This window comes from Miniopterus natalensis, chromosome 1 (assembly GCF_054644295.1).
Source record: "Miniopterus natalensis isolate mMinNat1 chromosome 1, mMinNat1.hap1, whole genome shotgun sequence".
In the NCBI taxonomy this organism is placed as follows: domain Eukaryota; kingdom Metazoa; phylum Chordata; class Mammalia; order Chiroptera; family Miniopteridae; genus Miniopterus; species Miniopterus natalensis.
This window is the reverse complement of record NC_142081.1, coordinates 131,046,995-131,069,529: the sequence shown is the minus strand read 5'-3', so window position 1 is coordinate 131,069,529 and position 22,535 is coordinate 131,046,995. Positions and strand designations below refer to the sequence as shown.

At 36.8% G+C, this 22,535-nt stretch overlaps 1 protein-coding gene and 1 long non-coding RNA gene across 9 annotated transcripts in view; one reads left to right on the top strand and one right to left on the bottom strand.

Annotated features, from left to right (window-relative positions):
- Window positions 1-4,934: 4,934 nt before the first annotated feature.
- LOC107542431 (uncharacterized) lies at window positions 4,935-6,819 on the bottom strand. The gene is made up of 2 exons (XR_001603712.2): window positions 6,735-6,819; window positions 4,935-5,774 (listed from the first exon to the last, which is right to left on the bottom strand). It is a non-coding gene; the product is annotated as an uncharacterized LOC107542431 (long non-coding RNA).
- A 305-nt stretch (window positions 6,820-7,124) lies between these two features.
- TASOR2 (transcription activation suppressor family member 2) overlaps window positions 7,125-22,535 on the top strand; it is a 75,328-nt gene continuing 59,917 nt past the window's right edge. For 2 of the 8 annotated variants that reach the window (XM_087825925.1, XM_016219751.2), the window contains exon 1: window positions 21,749-21,900. Coding sequence is in view for 4 of the 8 variants with exons in the window: in XM_016219750.2 (XP_016075236.2) it covers window positions 7,550-7,640 (91 nt within the window). In the remaining 4 variants the exon portion in view is untranslated. Of the gene's footprint in view, window positions 7,641-21,748; window positions 21,901-22,535 lie in introns of those variants that run through there. The other 6 variants (XM_016219748.2, XM_016219750.2, XM_016219749.2 and 3 more) reach the window with 6 other exon arrangements.

Genomic DNA, 22,535 nt, shown 5'->3' with positions numbered 1-22,535 from the left:
TGTTTCATGTCTTATTTGGTCTTCTGTTCCTCCATTACTACTTCCATTTGCATTAAGTGAATATTTTCTATTGTAGTATTTTCATTTTTAAAAATTTTATTTGTTTTTTAGGTGGTGGTTCTCAGGTTTGCCATAAACAATTTACCAGAATCAGCTTTAGATTTATACTAGCTTAATTCCAATGATGTGTAGAAATGCTGCACCTTTATAGCTTTACTCTTTTTTTGTGTGTGTGGTATTATTGTTATTCATATTACATCTATTAAGTGTTACAAACGCAACAATATATTATTACAGTTATTACTTTACAATCTGTTGTTATATCCTTAACCAAGTACAGCTTGAACCTTTGTGCTCTTATTAGCAAATTTTATATATATTTCTATGTTTTAAGCCCAATATTACATTATATACATATTATTTCATACAATGACTTTATTTTAAGAGAGAGAAGAGAGAGGGGGGAGAGAGAAGGAGAGAGAGAAATCAATTTGTTCTTCCACTTATTTATGCATTCATTGGTTGTTTTTTATATGTGCCATGACTGGGGTTCAAACCCGCAAACTTGGTGTATCAGGATGATGCTCTAACCAACTGAGCAACCCACTCAGGACCTTCATACAGTGGCTTTTAAAATCAGTTTTGAGGAGGAAAAAAATATGCATTTCTACTGCTTTTTTGGTTTTTTAATCCTCACCTGAGGATATTTCTTCCACTGCTTTTTGGAGAAAGTGGAAGGGAAAGAGAGAGAGACAGAGACAGAGAAACATCAATGTGAGAAAGACACGTCAATTGACTGCTGCAACTGAGGTACATGCCCTTGGTTGAAATTGAACCCTGGACCCTTCAGTCTGCAGGCTGACACTCTAATCACTTAGCCAAACCAGCTAGGCCTCATTTCTAATTGTTTTTTTAAGTCATTATATAATGAACTCTACCAGCGTTCTTTGTTTTTTCCATCATGTGAATTCAGACTACCATCTGGGATCACTTGGTTACAACCTGAAGAACTTCTTTAGTATTTCTTGTAATGCAGATTTGCTAGCAACAAATTCAATTTTTATTGATCTGGGGCAGTCTTTTATTCATTTTTATTTTTTTAATAGATTTGCTGAATATAGGATCTTGGTTAACAGTTGTTTTTTTCCTTTGAGCACTTTGAATATGTCATCCCACTGCCTTGTTTCTACTGAGGAGTCAGCTCTTAATCTTATTGGGATTCTCTTGTAAGTGATGTCATTTTTCTGTTTCTACTCTCAAGATTTTGTTCTTGTCTTTGACTTTCAACATTTTTACTGTGATGTATCTGCTTATGAATCTCTGAATTTATCCCACTTGGAGTTTATTGAGCTTACTGAATGTGTATATTATTGTTTTTCAGTAAATTTGTGGAGTTTTCATCCATTATTTCTTTGAATATTTTTTCTTCTCCTTTCTTTCTCCCCTCTCCTGGTCTGCCATTACACATATGTTGCTGTGTTCAGTGTTGTCCCACTCTGTTCATTTTTTTCTCTCTGTTCTTCAGCTTGCATAATCTCTATTGATCTATCTTCAAGTTTGTTAGTTACATAGTCTTCAAGTTCATATCTATTGTTGAGGCACTCTAGCGTTCTTAATTTCAGTTATTGTGCTTTTCAACTCCATACTTTCCATTTGGGCCTTTTTTATAATTTATCTTTATTGATATTTTCCATTTGATGTGACATTGTCATCATACTTTCCTTTACTTCTTTAGACTTCCCTTGAGTTTGTGGAACATATTTATAATGGCTACTTTGAAGTCTTTCTTTGTTAAATCCAACATTAGTCACTCTCTCAGGAGTTTCTGTTGCTTTCTTTTTTTCAGTGTATGGGTCATATTTTCTTGTCTCTTTGCATCCTTCATAACTTTTGGTTGGAAGCTGGACATTTTAGATAGTAAATTGCTCCAACTCTGTTTTTTGGTCTCCCTGCCCCCATTTGGGACTTGTTAGTTATTTGTTTCTTTATTGATTTAGTGACCAGCTGGTTTATTTTAGCGATATTTCCCCATACACACAGTATTGAATTTCTGTTTTCTTCTCAGGGAGGCACAGCTTTGGGTATGCCCAGTCACCCTAGTATGACAGTAGTATTGGTAAACCTCTCTTACTCTGAAATATTTTTAATAACTCTATATCTACTAAAGAAATATTCCTGGCTGGGTTGCTCAGTTGGTTGGAGCATTGTGCCATACACCAAAAGGTTGCCAGTTCGATTTCGTCAGGGCATGTACCTTGGTTGTGGTTCAGGGCTCATACTGGAGGCAACCAATCGATATTTCTCACATCAATGTTTCTCTCTTTCTCTCTCTCCCCCCTTCCTCTCTCTCTAAAATAAAATTTAAACAAATATCCTTGAGTGAGGATTTAAAAAAATATTTGTGCTAAAAAAAAAAAAAAACCTATAAAGAAAATACCAGCCCTGATGACTTTACTGCTTAATTCTACTAAACATTTTTGGAAGAAATATTACCAATTTTAATCAAAGTATTTTGGAAATTAAAAGAGAAGGGAATACTGCCATGGCCAGTGTAGCTCAGTTGGTTGGAGCGTTCTCCCATGCACCAAAAGGTTGCAGGTTCGATTCCTGTTCAGGGCACATACCTAGGTTGCAGGTTTGATTCCTGGTCAGGCATGTATGGGAAGGCAACCAACAGATGTTTCTCTCCCCTCCCCTCTCTCTCATCCTTTCCTTTCTCTCTAAAATCAATAATCATGTCCTCGGGTGAGGAGTTTTTTAAAAAAGAGGAGGGAATACTTACCAATTCATTCTGTGAGGCTAGAGTTATCCTGATACCAAAACCTAAAATTAAGACTTTACAAGAAAAGTAAATCATAGACCAATATTCCTCATGAACATAAATGCCAAAATCCGTAACCAAATATCAGCAATTTGCATCCAGTAATACATAAAAAGGACAATGAATCCTAATTAAGTTGGTTTTATCCCAGGAACTCAAGATTAGATTAACATTTGAAAATCAATTAATGTAGTAAACTAAAAAATAAAACCTATGTAATTCTCTCAATAGATGCAGAAAATATTAAACACCCATTTATGATAAAAACTCCCAAAAACTAAAAAAAGGAAAATTCTCAACCTAAAAAGGGACACAGAACACCAAAGTTAACACCTTTTATATTAATCATTGCATTAGAAGCCTTAAACAATGTAAAAAGGAAAGAAATATGATTGGAAACAACAAAAAAGTATTTTTATTTGCAATCAACATGTTTGTCTTATAAAAAAAAGAAAATAAACACGCAAATAGCTATTAGATCTAATGAGTTTAGCAGTTGCAGGATATAAGGTTAAAATGGAAAAATCAATTGTATTTCTATAATACTAGCAACAAACCACTGTAAATTAAAACTTAAATACCATCAAGACATAAAAAGATAAATATAACAAAATGTGTGCAAGACCTATACACTAAAAACTATAAACATTGCTCAGAGACATTTTAAAAGATCTAAATAGAGATATCATATTTATGAATTTGGAGATAGAATATTAAGATGTTAATTCTCCTCAAATTGAACTATATATTTAAAACAATCTCAAACAAAATCCTAGCAGTTGTTTTTTTTTCAGGTAGAAATGGTAAGATTAGTCTAAAATTTATACGCAAATTCAAAAGAGAATAACCAAAACATATTTGAAAGAGAACAAAGTTGGAGGCAATGCAAATTCAAACCATAGCACAGCCCCAAGAAGGTAAAATTTAAAATGTTGGCAAAAATGTAGAGCAACTAGAATTTTCTTTATTTTTTTAAAATATATCTTTATTGATTTCAGAGAGAGGAAAGGAGAGGGAGAGAGAGAGAGACAGAAACATCAATGATGAGAGAGTCATTGATCGTGCCTGCAACCGGGCATGTGCCCTGACTGGGAATCGAACCCTGATCACCTGGATCCTAGGTTGATGCTCAACTGCTGAGCCACGCCCGGCCGGGCGAGCAACTAGAATTTTCATACATTGCTTGTGAAAATGTAACTTGGTAAAACCAATTTGCAAAAAATTTGGCATTTTCTATTAAGTTGAACATATGTCTTTTTTATTGCCACAATAACTCTGCATAATAAATTACCCCAAGCTCAGTGGCTTATGACAACAGCATTAATTCCCATACTCATTGATCTTCGGATGTCTAAAACTCTGCTAACATAAGGTGGGTTTGGGCTGCATGTTGCATTCCCATCTGCTCCAAATATGTTTGTTCTGAGGGCCCACGCTGGAGGGGAATGGCCACATGAGAAGTGGTCTAGTGTGCATCATCTGAGTTCAAGAGCCAAATCAAACCATATACAGACCCTTAAGACTCCTATCCATATCATGTCTGCTCATATTCTATCAGCCAAAAACTTCACATGGCCAAGAACAATATCAATGGGGTAGAGAAGTCAACTTGGGCAACAGTGGAAGGGAGAAGAGAATAAGTATTTGTTAAAATAAAAATCCAAATGATCATGTCCAGCATGTCAGCATGGTATATACCCAATAGAAATGACACATGTGTGCACCAAGAGATATAAGAATGTTCAAGCTGCATTGTTCATAATTTCCAATCACCAGAAATAACCCAAATGCCTATTAACAGTACAACGGATAAAGAAAATGTGCTACATCCACACCTACATATACAGATTTCCCCCAGTATCTGAGAGTGGGGTTTTATAAGGTGTTCCTTGTAAAACCTTTACGCAGAAATGGTGAAAAGTGAAGAGTATCCCCCACTTCCAAAACATCACATTATTTTGCCCTGCTATATTAGTACACTAATGCCTTTTTTTGGTAGTGAAAACAGGTACTAATATAAGTCTTTCATAAAAGTGAAGTGGCTCAATGCAAACTTTCTGAAAGTGAGAGATACCTGTATAATAATGAAAATGAAAAATAAGTACACACAAAATCACGAGTCTCAGAATTTACTTCAAAGAAACCAAGCATGAAATCATTCAATTTATAGAAATTTCAAACCACTAAATGATAAAGTTTAGGGATGTACAGTTATGCAGAAAACTGTAAACTGATGCTCGTTGGGGTCAATTGGAGGTCAACAGGAATCCCCAATGTGGGGTGGTGTGAAGAAGGAAACTTTATTCAGTGCAAAGCAACTAAACTGTGGTACAGTGTAGCTGTGAGGCAGCCCTGGGGCCAGACCTCTCGGCAGCTAGACAGTTCTGTTCTGCTCTTCTCTGGTCTCTCCACTCTGTTCAAAGATGTTCAGTGTTTCAGCTCAGCCAGGGAAGCAGTCTTTATTGGAAGGGGAAAGTGCGTTCCCAGAGCCAGAGAGAAGCTGACTTATATAGACGGAAGTTCCCACCCCTGGTCCCTGATGGATCTGTCCTTACACAAATGAGAACTCCAAATCTTTACAGCTTGATTGGTCCAGAAGGCACTGTCATGATTGATTGGAATAGAGCCACTCAACTGATGGGTGAAGAAGCTGATGGAGATACAGCTGCACAGCTCCTATTGGATGGGAAAAGCCTCAGTCTTACTGGCTGAAATAGGATTCCAGGAATTCCTTTATGAGGGTTGGCTCAGAGGCAGAAACACAGCGCAGGCAGGCAGTTCAGTACAGTGGCAGGTGGTTCGGTGCAAGCTTCTCCTTGAAGTGCAGTTTGCCCGAGAGGCCCCTATGTAAAAAAGGCTTTTTTTTTTTTTTTGCCTTTTTAGAAATTTAAGTCCCCTTAAGCTACCAGGAGCCCTTCTGGGTAGGTACCTTCTTTCTTGGGTTCCACAAAACCTATTAAGTGAGGAAGAGATTACCATGGAAGTTAGAGTAGTGGTTAGGTTTGGTAACAGGGAAAGGAGGTGGGTATTAATTAGGAGGTGGCACAAGAGGGAACTTCTGGGGTTCTGGCAATGTTCTATTTCTTGACCAGGTTGGTGGTTTCATAAATATTTGCTTTGTGATAAGTCAGAGAATTGTATATATTTCTGTGTATTTCAAAGCATCTGTTCTATTTTATTCTCTGCTTTTACGGCTAACCTCCTTCAGTTCTCAAACACAATTTCACTTCTAGAGCCTTTGCACTTGTTTTGTCCTCTGCTGGAAAAGCTCTTCCTCCACATCTTCCAAGGACTAGTTTGGTGTTTTCATCATTGAGGTATGACCTGGAATGTCCTTTTAATTGAGATCTTGGATCTCTCTGCCTGTTCTGTCCCTGGCCTCCGGCCTCCAACCCCATCCTCCCACGTTTCTAGCTTGGTTTCACAGCGGCACTGTGAAATGAAATTCTATTTTTGTGGTGGTGGTGATAGTGGTCATTTACTCTTGTTTGTCATCCATCCACCTCTATAATAAGTTTCATTATGTGCAGGGTCCTTGTCTAGTTTATACACGACTGTAATCCTAATGCCTAATTCAGCATCTGGCCACACTAAACAGGAAAAAATGGTATTTAATGAGTAAATATTGCTGTAGCCATCATGCGGCACAGGACCCGGTTCATGGTGTCACATGTAGTACTGAGTACCTCTCATTGGTAGAATTAATGCTGCCTGTGGTCCCTCTGGCTCTCTGCAATACATTATAAACTTACGGAGGTGTTTTCCTAAGGAACCACCACGGAAACAAACGTTACATGGATTTAACATTTATTCAGTAACAAGGACGACATTTCGTAAATGTCGCTTTTGAGCAAGATAAAACAAGCGTCACCGGACCCGCTTCAGCGGCAGGCGAAAGGGGAGGCACACGCACCACACCGCAGAGAAAGCGGCTCCCACAGCACGCGCAGGCCCGTCACCGCGGCGCCTCGGCGTCCTCGCCGCGCGTCTTCCGCATCCGACCACCCGCCAGCCCCGCGAGAAGACCCGCCGCGACGCTGCGAGCGCCAGATCCCGTTACCCAATCCCGGAGCGCTTTGCGGCTTCGCGCCTGCGCAGAGGCGAAAAGCGAGCGCCGCGTGGACGTCGGCCGCAGCCTGCGTCTGCGCATCTTTTTCTCCTCAGTGATTGGCTTTTACATTTAGAAAGTACGCCACAGTTCAGTTTTCACTTTCTCTCTCCCTCTCCCTCCCCGCTACTCCCCGCCCTTTCCTGAGGCCATAGGGGTTTTACTTCCGGTTGCTTGGGCGGTCACTGAGCGTCAACAGGTTCCTTCTGGCCGCGCGACACCTCGGGGTTGGTTCCTTTTTATGATTCCCTGAGGGAGGGGCGACGCTTGGTTGACTAGCGCGGCGGGGCCCGCGAGCTCCGAGCCTAGACACCTGGTTGCGTCCCTCCCCCCTGCGCTTTAGGCCCGCCCTGCAAGCCAGGGCCGCCCTCCCCAAGCTCGTGGCACGAGGGCGGATAGGAAGGACGGGCTGCGACGTGGTAAGTCCTGCGCACCTCTGACGAGCTCCTGCTAACCCGGGAGTCCGGGGGCCATTGGAAATCCGGGGAGAGGGGAGCCCGCAAAAAGGCGATTCGCGGGCTCCCTTGCCGGGAAGGAGGCAAAGAAAGCGGTTTATTAACAAGGTCCAAAAATATATCTGTTACATTTGGCCAAGAGAGAGATCGAGAGAATGGAAGAGCATGTGTGAGGAGCGGACAACAAATAAAAGCATGGGGAAGAAATTGAAGAATAATCCCGAATTCTCGGGGGCAGCGGCAGCACAAAGGACAGGTAAAATTTCCCTGGTGTGGACCCCTCCGTTTGTGGACCTCTGTAGACATCTGACTGAGGTGCAAGGAGTAAGCTGCTTGAGCGTTTGTGGCTTCGCTATTGTAATTTTAAAAATTTTAATTGCAGTTGCATGCTTTTCTTGACCGATTAATGACTAACGCATTCTTGCCTGTTTGTCCTGCTCTAGGGCAAGCGGGGTGGGAGGGGACGGTGGTTTTCAAAATTGTTTTTGCTTTGCTGCATTTTAAATTTCTCTACCTTTTACCACCTGTGGCCATTCTCAGTCTCATCTTAGTTTCTTTCTAGGATGTCAGCATTTTACAAGTTGGTGTAGAATTTCGGAAGTTATCTTTCCCCTTTTTGAGGCAGAAAGTCTAGAACGAGTTGCTTGTTAGAAGACATTCATCTTTATGGACATTGTAATAAATAGTTAAAAGCTTTGCTTATTTGGTTTGGACTGGCTGTTAAATAATTTTCTAAGGGTTCTCTATAAGCCCTGAACCACAAGTTCTTTATGTAGAGACTTCATGGCAGTGCGTGACCCTGTCTTTTTTAAAGTAGGTATAAAAGGAAGAGATCTATCCATAGGGAGGGTTACTTAGCAGACAACCGAAATAGCGCCTAAGGAATGTCATAATGGGTTAGTTAGTACGTGCAACCCAACTGTTTGTCTGAGGGTGGCACCAAGGCGAATTTTGTGGGAGAAATTGGCAGATTAACCTCAAAATTTGAGGAAGATACTTTGAAAATTCTCAAGTTTAATTGAATCACAATTTGTTTGAAATCCAAAATTTTAAACACACCTCCCTGACCCTTTATTCTCCCTGTAAGGTAAAATTACAGTGATAAGGCTTATGAGAATATATTCTGAACTTAAGTGTTGTAGAAGTTTATAATGTTATTGTAGTTACATTAGTGATCTAAGGGCCCACAACGTTCCCCGGAAAAAGCTATTAGAAGGGAAAAGGATGTATATATGGTCTTTAATATTATAGGATCTGAGATTGGTTATAAGCCTACTCAGGAGGTTTATAACAAAGGTATTCCTTAACATGTAAGAATGCTCTTGTGTTGAAAAACTGCTTTCTAGAACTAGATAGTACTATACAGTATGTTCAGTACATTAGTAAATAACCCAGACTAAAGAAAAAAAGTGACACAATTATTTGAGGAAAGACAGAGCAGTGTTTGAAGTTTTGTTTTTACAACATTTGCCCAAATGTTACCAATTCTCTTTAAAAAGAGATTCTATCATATCCTGGCTGGTTTGCTCAGTGGTTAGAGTCTCGTCCTGCGGACTGAAGGGTCTCCGGTTCGATTCCCGTTCAAGGGCATGTACCTCAGTTAGTTGCAAGCTAATCGGTGTGTCTCTCACATCGATGTTTCTCTCATCCCACCCTCCATTCTCTCTAAAAAAAATTAATGGAAAAAATATCCCTGTGTGAGGATTAAAAAAAAAAAAAAGAGCTGTGTCATGAGCATCTCCTGTAATCCAAACGTAGTTGCTTAATTAAAATCCACAGTACTTAAAAACTTGCCTGAGATGTAGTTGTTTGTTAAAGAAATGCAGTATATCTCTTTAGTATAATTAAGTAGATATGGCATCTATTTATCAAATGAGTCTTCCATCCCTTTATGAATGGATGTTTAAGTTATTTTCAAGTTTTTCCCTATAACTAACGATGCTGCAGTAATTATCTTTTTTGTTATTATAAACAGTGCTTTATAGTCTCATGGTAGTATTTCTGTACAAATGATTCCCCATGAGAATGCTGGGTAATAATACTGTTAACTTGCCTTCAAATGGTTGTACCCTTTTATATTCACTCTCTCATACGGTGTGTTTTTATCTCCCTGCTAGCCAGCACTGGATGGTAACTTTATTTTTTTAATATCTCACTAATTTTTTAATAATCGAAAATAATATCTCATTTTAATTTTTATTTTCCTTGGGTAACAAAGAAGTTAAACATTTTTCCTCGTTTGTTTGTTTATTTGGGGGGGTTCTGAACCGTTCTTTTTTTTGACCTATTTATCTGTTACCGCACTGTTTTAATTATTGTAGCTTTGTAATATATTTTGGTACTTTTGAAAAAAGCTTTGGGCTTTTCTTTTGCATTTTTCTTCCAGATGAAATTTAGAATCATCTTTTCAAGTTCTATAGAAAATCTTGGGATATTGTTTGTGATTGCTTTGAATTTATAGATTAATTTGAGAAGAAACATTCTTTTGAGTTTTTCCTTATAGGAAAATAGGTATGTCTCCTTGTTTCTTATATTAACAATTTTTGTTGTGAAATATGACATGTGTACTGTAAAAAAGAAAAGTATATGTGTACTCAGCTTAATAGAACACTGAAAGTACCTTAGAAGCCTTTAGCATGTGCCTCTCCCCAGAAGCAAAGTATTCTCTGCCCCATCACCATGGTAATTCTGAATTTTGTGTTAATTACTCCCTTGCCTTCCTTTACAGTTTTATCATATTGTTTCTTTTACCTGTTTTTGAACTTTATTTAAATAGAATCATACTGTATATTATGTGAATTACTTTTGTTAAACATTATGTTCCTGCAGTTAATCCCTGTTGAAACATGTGCCCATAGTTCTGCAATTCAGAAACTTTCTGGTCTCAGGGCTTTTTTATACTTTCAAAAACTATTGAGGGCCCCAAAGACCTTTTGTTACTGTGGATTATGTCACATTAGACATTAAACCTTAAATAACATTTTTAGTGAAAAATAGCTATTTTCCAAAACAAAATAAAAATAGTGACAAGAGTGGCTTTGTTTTTGCAAATATATTTAGAATCTCATGTCTGCTTCTCCAGTCTGTTGCAATATATTGTTTTGGCTAAAGTATATGAAGTTGGTTGCAAATACCTTTTCTCTCTTTGCGGTGGTTTTCTTTTCTTTTTTTTTGGGGGGGGGTGTTTTCTTTTTTATGAGCAGAAGTTCTGGTTTTAAAAATTTTCATTTCATGTCTGTATAATTGGAATTGTTACTTGTGTGTAATTTGGAATATAAATGTAATTTAACTTTATTCTCATGTGGATAACCGGTTGTGGTAGAATTTACCATTGAATTCACTTGGGTCTGAAGTTTTGCTGGTGGCAGATTTTTCACTAGTAATATCTTTAATGGTTACGGGATTACTCAGATATTTTTGTTTTTTATTTTGTCAGTTGTGGTAAGTTAGATTTTTCTAGGACTCTGTCCATATTGTCTAAATTTTTAGTATTTGTTGGCACAGAGTTGTTCAAAGCACCCTCTTACTATCAATATCTGAAGTCATTTGTAATTGTCCCCTTTTTTCATTTCTGATACTGAATAGTTTTGTTCTGGTTTTTCCTCCCTCCTTTCTGTGAATTCTTTTTGGCTGTAGCTTATCAAGCTTATAAGTTAGAATTATCTTCTCAGTGATTTTTTTTTTTTTTTTTTTTGGCTTTGTAGTTATCTCTATCAGATAATTTCTTTTTGTGTTAATAAATTAAAAAACAAAAAGTAGCTTTGACCGGTTTGGCTCAGTGGTTGGAGCATCGGCCTGCAGACTGAAGCATCTGGGGTTCCATTCTGGTCAGGGAGCATACCTTGGTTGCAGGCTTGATCCTGGCCCCATCAGGGCACATGGGGGAGGGGGGCAACCAGTGTGCCTGTCATTGATGTCTCTCTTTTTCTCTCTCTCCTCTTCCCTCCTTCCACTCTCTGAAAAATCAGTGTAGAAAATATCCTCGGGTGAGAATTAACAAAATATATATATATATATATACACACACACACACACACACACACACACTACAGTAATTATTTTTCTAGGGCTCCTTTCAATTCTGACACTGACTCTATAAACTGCCTTACTTGAAGGCCTGGTATGTATGAGGCATTGGGCACTGCACTAGATAATTTATCAAATTCTTTTCTTATTTGTTGCCATGAAGAAACATTTATCCTAGTATTTATTAGCAAGGAAGCACAGAAGTTATATTAACTTCTGTGAAAACTTGAAACTTAAAATATAGTAAAACCTTGATATAACCGATTATTAATTCAGGAGAGGGGATGTCCGTTAAAGTCAAAAGTCTGTTATATAATAAAATAGGTTTCCTGAATGCATGCATTAAAAAACTTACAAATTAGTTATGTAGGCACATTTGTGTACTTATAACTGTGTATGAAGTTTAATTTCACAGAAAAGTTTTCTATATGTATTACTATAATTTTAAATTTATACCGAATGGGTACATTCGCCACTTACTGCAAGTAAATAAATGCACACAGCTGGGGTGGGGCTTAGCCCCTGTATTGCACTCAGGAGACAACAGAACCAATTACCTCTCAAGATGTAATGTGATCACATGCTAATCATTCACCCAACATTGTTTAGGAGCGGTGACTCTCAGATTTAAATTATGTAGACCGTAGTTGTAGATATGTAATGTTATGTTGGCGAAAATACTACAGTGTTTTTTCCAACATATGGCCTATTTGCTAAAATTTGTTAAAAATAACAGTGAATTAATAACAAAAAAAAATAACCTGTTAATTTATAAGCAAATCTTGGTTAAAAGCATTTTAAAATTTATCAAATTCCTTTCTTATTTGTTACCATGAAGAAACATTTATCCTATTATTTATTAGCAAGGAAGCACAGAAGTTAATATAACTTATGTGAAAACTTGAAACTTAAAATGTAGTAAAACAGGGTGTTAACTTTGACATATGACATACAGACTAGAAATTTTGTCTGTTAAATCCAGTCTGTTAAATCGAGGTCTGCAAAATCTAGGGTTTACTGTATTGTGAGATAGCTATAGAGTTGAATTCACTTGTATTAGATATGTCTCTTAAAGAGCACCTTTGGGAATTTTTTAATGCAATTTAAAAACAATTTTAGCTGGCACATATAACCTATTTACATTTACTACAATTGCTTCTATTTTGTGTTTTCTGTTTGTCCAGGTTGTTATATATTTCTTTTCTCTCCTTTTTTGTGATTTTTAAATATTGACTTAATATCTTTTATCATTTCATTTTTCTCATATATTAGTTTGGAAAGTCTGCATCTTTGACTTTTCCGAAATCTAAAAATGACCAATATCTTTACCTTCTTCTTAGACAATATAAGAACCTTAGAAGTTTAACTTCGTTAAACCCCTTCATGACTTATGTGTTACTATCATATATTTAAATTTAAAAAATATATTCTTACCAAACAGAGGGAGACCTGTTTAGAATTATTACTGTGTTTTTAACTGCTTTCTCTATTCATTGCTTCTTTTATCTTTTAGACCATCCATCTAGGGCCATTTTCCTTCTAAAGTACATCCTTTGGAATGGCTTTTATTGAAGGTCTTTTGATGATGAACTCTCTCAATTTACCAGAAAATGTCTTTGTTTCACTGTCATTTATGGAAGATGTTTTTGCTGAGTACAGTGGTTTAGTTTGGCAGTTTTCTTTTAGTCCATTGAAGATCTCATTCCTGTCTTTTGTTTTTTATTATTGGTATTGAAAAGTCCGCTGTCAGTCTCTCTTTTTTTTACTCTGGCTGCTTTTTTCTCTGTCTTTAGTTTTCTGCTGTTTCACTGTACTACTACTTTATCTTCCTTGGGATTATTTGGCTTCTTAAATCTGTAAATTGGAGGTGATTTGAATTGTGTTTATTGGCTATTCATAATTCCTGAATTGTAAATTTCCATTTTTATATTCTTTATCTTAATTTATAAATAAATCTTTGCTGAGTAACATAGTATATATTTTTCTGCTGGTTTTTTGCTTTTCTTTTCACTTTGTTTTCCACAGCTTCCCCAACAGAATGCATTACCAAACTTATACATTTCTGATAATCTGATAAGTGAAAAGTAAAACTTGATGATTAAACTCTGAGACTTGCACTGGCTGTGTGGCTCAGTTGGTTGGAGCATCCTCTGGTTGTGGGTTTGATTCCGGTCAGGGCACATGCCAAGGTTGCGGTTTGATCCAGGTCTGGGCATGTAAGGGAGGCAATCAATTGACGTTTCTCTCTTTTTCTCCCTTCTTCTCTCAGAAAAAAAAAAAAAAACCTCAAAAAACTCTGGGACTTGTCTTTTGGGAGAAGCGGTAGGACTATAACTAATCTTTCATTTTTTTGCATCATAATTGGTTTACTCAAATGTTTCCTCCATTTAGACCAGTGTTGATAAATTATATTCTTAACAGTTTTCAAATTTACTGGTATAAATTGTGTGTGACAGTTTACAGTTTTAGAAGTCTTTTCCCGATGTTTGTGGTCATACCCTTTTTGTTCCCAATATTTAAATTTTTTTCTTGATTATATTTGCTAAAAGATTATCTAATATGTTTCAAAAGAACCAGCTTCTGCTTCTATTGATTAACTCAGTTGGGATTTTGTTTTTGTTTTTAAATTTGACTTTCCTTTTTAAAATTGCTACTTTTATTATAAGAAATGTGCCTGGGGCATACTTTCTGTTTTCCTTTAATATTTTAATAATACTTAATTGGAGAACTAAATCCCTAGCTAATATTCTTTGTGAAGACTCACTACCCTCTTCGGCATGGTAAAACAGACCCTATTTAGTACCTTTGGGTGTACCTGCTTCCTCATTAGGACAAAGAATATTTGAGACCTCAACTCCTGAGGCCTGGCTTGACCAGTCCAAGTACCTGCTTTCACTCTGTGATTATCTTCTATGTAAGCCACCTTTAGTGAAGAGTCCTGTTCTTTACCCAGGGTGTTTGAGATGGGATACATCTAGGTGTGGTCCAAATTTAAAACAAAAAACAAAAACCTTCTTCATGGCATGGATTAAGTATCACTACCTCTTTTGTCATATGTAATAAAAGAATTCAAAGTAGGTCTTAAAATGTAATTGTGAGAGAAATTTGTTCTTAGGATTTTCTTGTAAGAGCGACAAAACTACTTAATATCTTTGTAATAAATACATTAATGCAGCCATTTCATTGCAGACTGATAGTTTAATGCTAAAGCACAAATTAATAAACCAAGTTTAATGAGGAGCCAAAAATAAAGGTCAGTTACTTTATATGTAAAGATGTCTAAAAATGTCACCATATAAACTTTGAAGTGATTCTAATGAAAGGTACATAATTTTGCATACAGAAAGTATGGTCTCTAAAGAAACTGTTGACATTTTTATACAGCATAGCAAGAAAGAAAACTAAATTTGACAGATATAAGATTATAAGTATCTGTTTGGTATGCAAAAATACTTTAGTTAGATTTTGAGAATGTTAAAACAATCTTCAAGAATTGAATATTAAATCCAAAAGTAAGCCACAGTTAAATGAAAAAGTCATATTACTTATAACATGTATAACTTATTTTACACAATGAATATAATTCCATAAAAATATGTTTTTAAAAGCAATTTCTGTTCCATTGGATATACTAAATACCCAAAGTGAATTTGTTATTTAAATAGTACATAACTAATTTATATGATTCTTTAAGTATTTTAGTAATTTACTTTTTGAGTTCAGCTTTCCCTGTTTTCTGTGTGTACAGCCCAATACTGGTGGTGATTCTCCAGAATCTCCTGATTTCCTCCAGCAAATGCAGTTTCCGTCCAGGAAATGCATGTGTGGATGTCTGAGGTTACTTGGTTAAAACATGAGTCAAAAGTAAAGATGTCCCAAGGTCAATCCAAATACTTCATTCTCTTCCCCTCCCCCATTCAATTTTATTTTTGGTGAGTTTTGTTAGGGCTGCAATCCTTAGTGGGAGGGACTAGCACCCCCATCATAACCCCATGTGCTTGGGGCACTAGAATCTCTTGGGGATCTGTGGAATATCCAAAACCATATTCAGTAGGCCTTTTATTTTTGTAAATTATACAACAAAACTGACCGTAGCCGGTGAGTTTACTAGAAGATAATGGGAAAGCTTAATAAGGACAATTAGAATAATTTGGGATCACTGTAGTGAAAATACATGGATTTTGAATTAGGTTTAGGATTTACAGTCTGACCTTGTTGGTGGGTACCTCCAGGATGAGACCCTCCAGGAAATTGAAACTTGGAGTGATCATTGTAAAATAACGATAACACCGTCCACCTTTGGATATTAGAGGACCACACAAACAGGACTGAACGCACCGGGCTTGCTTGCCTGCTCTCCGACCAGACTGCAGGCTCCCACGACCCCCCTACCTAAGGTCTTGCACCGGCTCGCGGTAGGCTGCCCTCGTTGAGTTTTAAAAGGCGCCACCCCGTGCCGCCCCGTGGCGGCCTGGTCCAGTGGCGGCCTGGTCCCGTGGCAGGCCACCTCACTGGCCTTCACTTGCGGGAGGGGGTGGTCGGCAGGTCCGGCAGGGTGTCGGCACAGCCCCCTCCCCCACATACCATGAGGTAAGAAGGGCTGGCGGGCCCCCACCCCCAGCTCTGGTTCTCCTCTGCTGCCTGGGGCGCCTAAAAATCTGGGGAGCTGCCTGCCAGAGCTTCCTGCCGGAGCGATGGGTACAGAGGAGACTGGGAGAAAGGACAGGCTAGATACAGTACCTGCAGGGGGCTCTAGGGAGCGATTTTGGTCCACGGAAATGAGAGAGGTGATGACATCCGCCACATAGGGTTGTATGGTACTTAAAGGTTTACTGAGTGCCTTTCTTCCTAGCTCCTTATTGAATTCTGTGAGTATGGTAGTGGGGAAACCCTTGCAGACTGCTAGAGAGATGGCATCCCTTCTTACAGCATTTCTGTGTGTGTAGACTTACAGTATTTTAGGTCACCTTTTGAAATTTAATACTGATTCCAAATGGGCTTTGCACTTCAGATAACAGCAAGGGATATCTTGGGTTTTATTCCTTCTGTGCATGATTATCTTGACATTAGAAAACTTTACAACTTTTATATATGACAAACGTTTTAATTTTTATTAAAATTATACATTTCTTATTCTATAGTATTTTCTTTTTTATTTTTTTCATCACCATTTATCCCCCATACCCTCTTCCACCTCCACCCATCCCTCCTCATTCCCAAAATCACCACACTGTCATCCATGTCCATGAGCTCTTTCTCTTGTATTTTCTGTTTTTTAATAGGGACACTTTGTTTTATGGGTCTCTCTATTACTGTTTTGGCTTATGGGAAATTCTATTTCCATTTTGTTTTCTCTACTTTTTCTTCATTTAATAAACTAACTTGCTGCTTCTTAGGACTATGGGAGATCTTGCTTTCTAAAATGAAAATAGCTTTACTTCCCCTAGTTTGTTTATATTAATGTAACATTTCAGATAATAGTATATAAAGCTGTAAAAATGTTACAAAAATTACCTGTACCCATCCAGAGACAACCTGAGCAAAGTATTGAGTATCTACTGTGGTGCTAGGTGCTCTGCTGGACATTGGGGGACTTTGGTAAATAAGACAGAGTATTTACCTCTGTGGACCTTACATTCTAGTGGGGAATATAGACCCTCCAAAAGTAAGTTGATAAAATAATTGTAATTATAATGAGTGCTTTAAAGAAAACACCTACTTTAGGTGGAGTGTTCAGAGGTTTATCTGCAGGATAACTTCCGGATTACACTAAAGAGAGGGAGCTAAACCATGGGCAAAATGGGAGAAAGAGCACTCCCATCAGAAATAACAACCAGTGCAAAGGCCCAAAGAGAGGAAAGAGCTTGAATCTGAGAGATCGGTGTAGCTAGAACTTAGTAGTAGCTGGCGAAGGTAGATCAAGGTGAGTGTAGTAAATTAGCAGGGACCAGATTTTAATGATTGTGGCAGGAGTGTGCATTGCATCTGAGGGCAACAAGAAGGCACTAAATGGTTTCAAATAGAGAAATGAAGTGATTAGGAAAACAAATGTTCATTCATTACATAAATGCTCTTTGAAATTTTATTGTGTACTAGGCACTGTTCTGGGCACTGGAGATACAGCATGGAAAAGGACCAATTCCCTGTTTTCGTAAAACTAATAATGTAGTGGTTGAAGGATAATCAAACAAGAAAAATATCAGATATTACAAGTGTTATGCAGAAGACCATTGTTTAAATTGTGGTGTGTATATATATTTTTTTCATTTTTCTTTTCTTTTTTATTTTTTTTAAATATATCTTTATTGATTTCAAAGAGAGGAAAAGAGAAGGAGAGACAGACAGAAACATCAATGATGAGAGAGTCATTGATCGGCTGCAGCCCGCAACCCGGGCATGTGCCCTGACCGGGAATCGAACCCCGATCGCCCGGATCCTAGGTCGACGCTCAACTGCTCAGCCACGCCCGGCCGGGCTATATATATATTTTTTTAATGAGTGGCTTTATTTATTATTTTAATCCTCACCCAAGGATATTTTATCCATTGCTTTTCGAGGGGGGAAGGACAGACATCAGCGTGAGAGAGACACATCGATTGGTTGCCTCCCAAGGGGATCAATCCTGCAACCAAGGTGCATGCCCTTGGCCAGAATCGAACCCAGAACCATTCTGTCCATGGGCCAGTGCCCTAACCAGTGAGCCAAACCAGCTAGGGTTGTGGTGTATATCTTTAAAACTATGCACAAACACATGCATGCTTCTCTTTTGTAATCTGCTTTTCTGTCTCCTAATCAATTTATGGTAGGACTTTTTTTTTTTTTGTTATCAAATGAACAGCTTTTATTTGGGGACATCTTAATTTTGTTTTTAAGATTAAGTATGATAAAAATAATCATAAAGGAAAATACTGTACCGCAGCAAAAATTTACATAATATAAGGTGTTTGTTGGGAAAGAATTATGTAGTACCTTGGGATTGAACGTCTGACATGTGTGACATGTAGCTTTCCTATTTCATCCCATATCCCAGCAGCACATCTGTGATTTTGTCTTTACTTTGTTTTTAGCCCATTAGTGTGGCTAGTTTATGGTTTTCCTATTAATTGAACCAGTTCTTATATTCCTAGAATGAACCCTAATTTATTTCAGTCACTAATATCTTGATTGATTTTCTTTGCTGGTACATATATTTTAGGATTTTAGTGTCAATATTCCTAAGAGATGGGTCTATAGTTTCCTTTATGTTCTTTCTTCGTCAGATTTTAGTATTAACTTTTGGTTGCTTTGAAAAAGTGAATTGAGAAGCTTTATTTCTTTTACTGAGTTTTGGCACAAATTAAGTACATAAGTATTATACTTTCATTCACTTAACAAATACGTACTTACTAAACACCCATGTGCCAGCATTGGGCTGGATGCCGGGTAATTAGAGGTGAACAAAACAGTCATGGTTTCTGCCCCCATAAGGCTTGTTGATTTATTAGGGGAAATAGACATTAATGATGTCATTATGAATATATAATTATAAATCATGATAAGTACTCTGAAAGCGAAGAACAGGGTGCTTTGAGAGGCTATCATTGAACATTTACTTTAGGTTGTACTTTTTATGTATTTTAGTAAATGGTTATTGAGTACGTATACACTAAAAGCTAATTCTTTTTTAGTTAATTTAAGTATTGAAGATTTAATGTATATAATTAGGTCTGTAAATACACAAGTAAATAAAATGAGATCTAAATAAAAATAAAACATAATAGTAGCTGCCATAGTAGGTGATACATTCCACATTTTTTACTTTATTTTTTAATCCTCACCTGAGGATATTTTTTCCATTGCTTTTCAGAGAGAGTGGAGAGAGAAACATCAGTGTGAGAGACATTGATTGGTTGCCTCCCGCACACGCCATGATTTAGGACTGAGGATTAAGCCTGCAACTGAGGTATGTGCGCTTGACCGGAATCAAACTTGAGACCCTTCAGTTTGCAGGCTGACCCTCTAACCACTGAGCCAAACCAGCTAGGTATCCACATTTTTTAAAGAAATTAAGACTTAGATTAGACACTTCTAGATTAATGTGTCCAGTTGTACATACCCTCTGGAAATCCCACTAAGATTATAGTAAAAGAATAAAGATATAAATCCCCAAAGATCAAGAGAATGAGAGAGGAGAAGATAGGTGAAATCAGTATTTGGGAAACAGGAAAGAAGATGGTTATATAGTAAACGATATATTAGATTGAAGAAGGCTGAAGAGAGAGAAGCCAACAAAGCAAGCTGATTCCCACCACAGACTCTGGAAAAGGCTCAGGATTTGGATGTATGTAGTATTTCTCAAGGCAGCAACACATGGTAGAGTGGAAATAGAAGGGTCGAGTCATGATTTTTATCATCTTGATGCCCTGGATCCCCTTCTCCACTCCATATACCCACACAACTAACACTTTATTGCCCTGACAGAAGACTAAAGGTTTACATTCAGGAGACATTAACTAGGCAGGCTCTAGACAGCCGAGGCAGGGGTAAAGCACCTAAATGAAAATGAGGATTAAGTAAAAGTCAACCTACTGAACAGTGAAGCCAGACCTGTCTTTTTCTGTGTGGCTCCCAGAACTAAAAGTCAAGCTTATGCTCTCCCCTAAACAAGATATTAAAGGATTCTTTTCAGGGAAATTATCAACCTATGGCAAAATATTTAACACATGAGGACTTTTGGAGTTCACCTGATTAAGTAGCTGCATCACCATGAAGAGTGAGGGCTACTGGTCAAGAAGCATTGTTCGTGCTTAAAACATTTGGTCAGGTTGAAGTGCCTCACTTAAACAGAAATAGACATCCAAGGATCACCAGCCATTTGGTGAAGTCTTAACATAAAAGACAAGTAGGAAATAAAAGGAACTTGGTAGAAATAGATTCATTGCAGGTAACAGAAAAGTCCAAGGACTTCATTAAGGATCTAGATTCTTTTTGGTAAAATCTTCATTGTGTTCGTTGATCAATCTGATCTTGGGTGCAGGGAGTCAGGGAGAGTGCATCTTTTCCTCCGGTTCTTTTTTTAAGAAACCTTTCTTAGAATTCTCTTTGTAGAGTCTATTTATATCTCTTTGGCCAGAATTAAGTCAGATGTTTATTCTTAAAACAATCACTAACCAAAGAGAGTGAAATTACTATAATGAGCTAGATTAATTGTGATCCACATACAACACACCCTGCTCCCAAGCCTCTCCAGAAGCATCTGATCACCCAGTACCTAAAAAAACCTGTTTGTTTTGGGGGAGGGATGAAAAAGGAGCATTATTATTGGGAAGGCAGTCAACATTACAGGAAGGAGTCAGAACAAGTTAATGATAGGCCTACAATAGAATCCTGGTATGCTGATTCCCAAAGTAATTCTCCCCTCTTTGCATAAGTAACCTGTTTGCTTAATGAATGAATATCATCAATATTGCTACTTTTTCTAAAGACTTGAATATAATCACATAATTCTGACTCAAATACCTTTTTTGGGGAAAAAGTGTACAATTATACAACTATATACTTTTTTTGTTGTTGTTAAAGCATATGCAATTCCTCAAATAATAAATGACTTGCAGTTACTTCCATGTATCTTGTTTCTACCTCTATTTGTTACATTGTCTAGAAAACATACACACTATGCCCTTCTTTGGCTTATATTTTGAATACTATTCTGATTTCAGTATCAGTGCCTTTCTGAAACATTTCTTGACATATCAGTGAAATTGGTTGTTTGTACCATTATGTACTCACTATATTCATGTTCTAGATTCTCCTACACATTTATAGTACTTAGTTTCTTTACAGGCTTGTCTTCCTTTTCTAGTTTAATAGGTTTCATTGTAGAGACTTTTTCCTTTGATAAATCCAGGGTATAACATAGTACTGATATGTAATAATTGCCAGTAATGATTTTGTTTAATGAATGGATGAATCATACATGACTAATTTGGGTATGGGGAGAGGTTTTATATGTGTACTATTTGATTTTGCCATTTCCAACCAGTAGAATATGAATGTGGTTCTGTAATGTCTTCATTTTGAAGGATTTTTTTCCCAGTGAGGCAAAAGGGATTCCTATGAGCATAATTTATTTCTGTTAACAAAATTTTTGTTAAAACTTAAAAAATGTTGGAGGAAAAGCATTTCATTTTATGTGAGTTACTGCTTTATAGAGCAACTTTAGCCCTTAGTTCTGTAGAGTTATCAAAGAAGGTAAACATTACAGAATTGTACCTAATGTAAATTAGATGCTCAGTAAACATTTGTTTATATAATAGATATGCTGTAAATAGAACTATTCACTTTATAATTGAATTCTTTTTTTTTTTTTCATTTTAGCATTTATGGCATTAACAGAGAACAGGACTATATCAAGAACTCTGGGGGTATACTTGGTGAAAATGAATTAAGACCACTCTCCCAGCTACATTCTCTGTTAGAGAAGACCAGGACAGGGTTCATATCAGAAAAGAGTGGGTATTAAATTAAATGCAGTGTTATTACTAATGAATTCGAAGTAAACCAGAATAAACTTAAATTTTAATCATATAAAATTAAAGAACTTTTAAAAAAATTATAATTTTCAATAGCTACAACATTTTTTAATCATTACTTCATAACTGATAAGTAATTAAGTTTTCGAGTTGCATCAGAAAAGGTACTTAAGGAAAATTGTCACATTCCTCATTTATATTTTTTAAAATTATTCATTTTACATGATTCTGAATTAAAATATTTTAGATAGAAGTAATATATGCTTTTATAGGAAAAACCTAAATTTGTAGTAGTATGTATAAAGTAAAAAGTTGTAAGTTCCCCTTTTATTCACTTCACACTCTCAATAACCATTGGTTTAAACACCGTTAACAATTTGGTTTCCCATCTTTCTAGATTTTTATCTGTATACTTTCAAACACATAATTTGTAATGTTTTTGGTGTGTTTTTTACCATTAAACACTGATAACAATTTGGTTTCCCATCTTTCTAGATTTTTATCTGTATACTTTCAAGCACATAATTTGCAATGGTTTTTTGTTGTTGTTTTTTACCAAAGTGACATTATATATAATACATGTAATTTATTCTGTAGTATATCTTTATATGCCA